Here is a 6,000-nt window from a genome sequence, read left to right as displayed (position 1 = left end):
TCTTTCTGGCCTGCCAAGTTTCAAAAGAGAGATCAGTCACGAGTCTTATAGGTCTCCCTTTATATGTGAGGGCACGTTTACCCCTTGCTGCTTTCAGAATTTTCTCTTTATCCTTGTATTTTGCCAGTTTCACTATGATATGTCGTGCAGAAGATCGATTCAAGTTACGTCTGAAGGGAGTTCTCTGTGCCTCTTGGATTTCAATGCCTTTTTCCTTCCCCAGTTCAGGGAAGTTCTCAGCTATTATTTCTTCAAGTACCCCTTCAGCACCTTTCCCTCTCTCTTCCTCCTCTGCGATACCAATTATGCGTATATTATTTCTTTTTAGTGTATCACTTGGTTCTCTAATTTTCCCCTCATACTCCTGGATTTTTTTATCTCTCTTTTTCTCAGCTTCCTCTTTTTCCATAACTTTATCTTCTAGTTCACCTATTCTCTCCTCTTCCTCTTCAATCCAAGCCATGGTGGTTTCCATTTTGTTATGCATTTCGTTTAAAGCATTTTTCAGCTCCTCGTGACTGTTCCTTAGTCCCTTGATCTCTGCAGCAAGAGATTCTCTGCTGTCAGCTATACTGTTTTCAAGCCCAGCGATTAATTTTATGACTATTATGCTAAATTCACTTTCTGTTATAGTATTTAAATCCTTTTTGATCAGCTCATTAGCTGTTGTTATTTCTTGGAGATTCTTCTGAGGGGAATTCTTCTGCTTGGTCATTTTGGATAGTCCCTGGCGTGGTGAGGACCTGCAGGGCACTTCCCCTGTGCTGTGGTGTATAACTGGAGTTGGTGGGCGGAGCCGCAGTCAGACCTGATGTCTGCCCCCAGCCCACCGCTGGGGCCACAGTCAGACTGGTGTGTGCCTTCTCTTCCCCTCTCCTAGGGGTGGGATTCACTGTGGGGTGGGGTGGCCCGTCTGGGCTACTTGCACACTGCCAGGCTTGTGATGCTGGGGATCTGGCGTCTTAGCTGGGGTGGGTAGGCAAGGTGCACAGGGGCAGGAGGGGCAGGCTTAGCTTGCTTCTCCTTAGGTGATCCACTTCAGGAGGGGCCCTGTGGCAGCAGGAGGGAGTCAGATCCGCTGCCAGAGGTTTGGCTCCGCAGAAGCGCAGAGTTGGGTGTTAGCGCGGAGCGAGCAAGTTCCCTGGCAGGAACTGGTTCTCTTTGGGATTTTGGCTGGGGGATGGGCGGGGGAGATGGCGCTGGCGAGCGCCTTTGTTCCCCACCAAACTGAGCTCTGTCGTCAGGGGGCTCAGCAGCTCTCCTTCCCTTTGTCCTCCAGCCTTTCCGCTTTCTGAGCAGAGCTGTTAACTTCTGACCTCCCAGACGCTAAGTCGCGCTTGCTGTCGGAACACAGTCCGTCAGGCCCCTCCGCTTTTTGCAAGCCAGACTCGGGGGCTCTGCTTGGCCGGCGGGCCGCCCCTCCACCCCGGCTCCCTCCCGCCAGTCCGTGGAGCGCGCACAGCCTCGCCGCCCTTCCTACCCTCTTCCGTGGGCCTCTCGTCTGCGCTTGGCTCCGGCGACTCCGTTCTGCTAATCCTCTGGTGGTTTTCTGGGTTATTTAGGCAGGTGTAGGTGGAATCTAAGTGATCAGCAGGACGCGCGGTGAGCCCAGCGTCCTCCTACGCCGCCATCTTCCTCCTATCTCTCGCTCCTAATTCTTATAATGTGGTCTCATTATTGTCTTATTTGTTTGCAGGTGGAAATAGGAGGCTCAGGTAAGTTGGGATTCATGAGTCAGTAAGTGTGACAAGGGCTGATATGCACCTCATCCTAGAGGCCAAGGTCCATGTGATTCTGTACCTTCCCCTCAGGTTGCCTCTGATGGCTGTCCTGGCCCTTCGGGCTGCAGGTAGACCACCTCATGCACTATGCATGTGTCTCTTGATACTTCACTGGGGAACCTCAAACAATGAATTTGGACGAATGGAGACAATGAGCAATTGCATTGAGTCAATTCAACTTGATTTAAACATGATTTAGACTATCACCTCAAGAATATGGTGGGTTCAAAAATTGGCTGGGGTCCAAAGCACGGCTTGTCAATTAATACTCATTTTAAATATAAAAAGTTACTCAACCTCTGTGCACATAATTTACTTTCCTTCCACTTGTTTTAAGATTTTTTTTTAAATAGTCTCTACACCCAGGGGCTCGAACTTACTCCCTGAGAGAAAGAGTCACAGGCTCTACTGACTGAGCCAGCCAGACACCCCTCTGTGTATCATAAGTCAAATGCAAGGAATAACAAATAAAACTCATAATGTTCTTGAGAAGATGTAATGAATACACAGAACTTCTTGTACTTACAATGGCGTTATGTCCCAATTGCTGATATGCCAATAAACCCAGTGCACATTGAAAATATCATAAGATGAAAATTCACTGGGGCGCCTGGAAGGCTCGGTTGTAAGACCATGAGATTCCTGATCTCGGGATTGTGAGTTCCCATGTTGGGTGTGGAGATTACTTAAATAGATAAAACTAAAAAGATGGGATCACACAACACTTAGTCCTTTAAAAAAAAGAGAGAAAATTCATTTACTACATCTGACCCACTGAACATTATAGCTTAGCCTTTTCTACCTTAAACATGTTCCTGGCACTTGCATTAGTGCACCGATGGGCAAAAATGATCTCACACAAAGCCTATTAAATAATGAAGCATTGAATATCTCATGTAATTTATTGAATACGGTACTGAAAGTGAAACACGGAATGCCTGTGTCGGTACAGGATGGTTGGAGGTGCATCAGTTGTTGACCCTCATGATTGCCTGGCCGACCTGGAGCTTGGCTCACTGCCCCTACCCTATGCCAGGAGAGATTGTACCAGGTATCGCTAACCTGGAAAAATAACCATCTGAAGTATGGCTTCTATCGCACGGGTGTCACTGTTTCACCATCGTAAAGTGGAAGAATCATTAAATCAAATCATCGTAGGTTGGGGACCGTCTGTACCTCTACAGGGTCTGCAGCAGTTCCTGGTGGGTGAGTCATGGGCAAGTACCTGCTTTCACTAGGCTTGGGGGAAGTGAACAGCCAGACATTCCTTCTGGACGAGCCATCTTGATCAAGTTATTTAATTCTCTATGTCTCAGTTTACAGATTTCTAAAACTTTAGAATTGAGGAGATGCTCCATACTTCAGATTCAACAGTTTGCAAATCTACACATCATTAATGCGCTAACTTTTGTTGTCAAGCTTTTTTTTTTTTTTTTAATCTGGAGAAACTTGATATACAAGCTACTGCTCTAATGAAATAACACATACTGTATGTATACACTTTTCAATATAAGTCCTTGGTTTATCACTCATTTCTTTCTTCTCGTTGTCATAGCGTTTGTGGTTCTCAACACTGATGGATAACAGGACAGAAGTGATGCAGTTCATCTTGCTGGGACTAACCAGTGATCCAGAACTGCAGGTTCCCCTCTTTATCGTGTTCACCCTCATCTACCTCATCACTCTGGTTGGAAACCTGGGGATAATAGTGTTGATTCTGTTGGACTCTCGTCTCCACATTCCCATGTACTTTTTCCTCAGTAACCTGTCTCTGGTGGACCTTTGTTACTCTACAGCTGTCACTCCCAAGGTCATGGCTGGATTACTTATAAGAGACAAGGTCATCTCCTACAGTGCGTGTGCTGCTCAGATGTTCTTTTTTGCAGCCTTTGCCACTGTGGAGAGTTACCTGTTGGCTTCAATGGCCTATGACCGCTATGCAGCAGTGTGCAAACCCCTCCATTACACCACCACCATGACGACAGGTGTGTGTGCATGTCTGGCCATAGGTTCCTACACCTGTGGTTTCCTGAATGCCTCTATCCACACTGGAGACACGTTCAGACTCTCCTTTTGTATGTCCAATGTGATTCATCATTTTTTCTGTGATGTGCCTGCAGTCATGGTTCTTTCTTGCTCTGATAGACATGTCAGTGAGCTGGTTCTTGTTTATGTAGTGGGCTTCAACAGCTTTTTTGCTCTCATGGTCATCTTGATTTCCTAAATATTCATATTTATCACCATCCTAAAGATGCACTCATCTACAGGATATCAGAAGGCTTTATCTACCTGTGCTTCTCACCTCTCTGCAGTCTCCATCTTCTATGGGACAGTCATTTTTATGTACTTACAGCCCAGTTCCAGCCATTCCATGGACACAGACAAAATGGCATCTGTGTTCTACACCATGGTCATCCCCATGCTGAACCCTGTGGTCTATAGCCTGAGGAACAAAGAGGTTAAGAATGCATTCATGAAGGTCGTTTCAGAGGCAAAATTATCTTTAAGATTGTGATTTTTAACATTGTACAATGTAAATGAATCTAGTTTTGTTAAGACCACAGTGAAATTAAGAGTCTGAAATTGTATCCTTACTTATTCAATATCTCTTGTCCTGAAAAAAGAAAATATATATACAGAAATACAATACTGAACAAGAATGGTTAAGATGCCTTGGGGCCTCCTTGTCAAAAACTTAGTAAAGATATGGGTTTATTCATTTACTCTACATGCATTTTTTTTCTACCACATTAATGCAGAAACACATAAAATAGGGGCACAAATGAGACCATGAACAGAAGTGCATGCATGTGCCCATGAGGATACACACATATTGGAGTAGGAAATTTCCCAGAATTAAATGGATTGTTGCTAGGTTTTAATAATAATGATTTAAAATTTTAATTTATGTATTAGAATAGAAATTTATGTCCAATATTTTTCACCTCTTTATTTGAATTATGCTCTAAGACTCCTAGGAAGCTTTATTATTTTGGTATTTGTAAGACTGTGCTTGAATATACTAATATTCTCAAGCTACTATGGGGGGGCAGTGTAGTATAACACAAACATTCACTTCTATGTTTATGGTGAGGCTTCTCCTATTGAAAACATTTCTAATTATTATTTTGAATAATTATTTAATTTTAGAACTATTTCAGAGTTACAGAAATTTTTCAAAACAGTGTAGAATGTTCAGTATAACTCTGTGACAGTCCGGATAATGGCCTGCAAAGACATTTCACAACCTAATTCCTAGAACCTTCCAAAAGTTACCTTATATGCTCTAAAAGGACTGTGCATATGTGGTTAACTTAAGGATATTATCCCAGATTTTCTGTGTGGACCATAGAGGAAATGCCATGTATATGTAGGGAGTCAGAGAGATGTGACCACAGGTAAAAGAGGAGTGGACAATGTGACCTTGAAAACAGATTGAAGTAATGTGACCACAAACCGTGGACGACAGTGGTCCCCAGAAAATGGGAGACGCAAGAAATAGATTTTGTCTTAGAGCCTATGGAGGGAGCATGGCTCTTCTAATACACTGACTTTTGTCCAGGAAAACTGGTTTTGGATTTCTGGATTCTAGACTGTGAAAGAATGAATACATATTATTTAAGCCTCCAAGTTTGCGGTCATTTGTTATAGCAACCATAGGCAACTAATACAGCTCTTGGCTGGTTTCCCCTGCAATGTAATCTTATATTACCTGGAAAATTTGTAAAACTAGGAAACCAAGCATGACACCATATTATTTTTGAAATTTCAGACTTTATTCAGATTTCATTAGTAGCATCCTTTTCCTCTTCTTATATTTAGCTGTCATACCTCGTTAGTCTCTTCTGGTCTATGACAAACTCTCTGTCCCTGTTTTCGATGGTCTTGACAGCTTTGAAGAGTACTCATCAGGTATATCATAAAATGTCCTTCAGTAGTGATTTTCTGATGTTTTCTCATGATGAGATCGGGATTATAGTTTTCATAGAGTACTACCACTAAGGTGAAATGTTCTTCTCATCACATCGTATCAAGGGTACATGCTATCAAGATTATTTATCCCTGATAACATTAACCTTGATCACATGTCATCCATGAAGATTGCAAGGTTTCTCCTTTGTGGAGTTACTTTTCCTCCCTTTTTCTAAGGTCTATTTTAAAGAAATAAGTCACAAAGTTCAGCTCACACTCCAGGTGTTGGAGAAGCAAGCTCCACATT

The 6,000-nt window shown here is 43.0% G+C and overlaps 1 protein-coding gene across 1 annotated transcript; it reads left to right on the top strand.

Moving 5' to 3' along the window:
• Nucleotides 1-3,357: 3,357 nt before the first annotated feature.
• On the top strand, nucleotides 3,358-4,296 carry LOC121043773 (olfactory receptor 5B3-like). The gene is given in 1 exon segment (XM_040495771.1): nucleotides 3,358-4,296. A coding segment is annotated over 1 exon segment (939 nt).
• Nucleotides 4,297-6,000: the final 1,704 nt, after the last annotated feature.

Source organism: Herpailurus yagouaroundi, unplaced genomic scaffold, assembly GCF_014898765.1.
Source record: "Herpailurus yagouaroundi ecotype Mexico unplaced genomic scaffold, PumYag 187, whole genome shotgun sequence".
NCBI classification, from domain to species: Eukaryota; Metazoa; Chordata; class Mammalia; order Carnivora; family Felidae; genus Herpailurus; species Herpailurus yagouaroundi.
The sequence above is the reverse complement of the archived record's forward strand: the minus strand, read 5'-3'. Positions and strand labels throughout refer to the sequence as shown.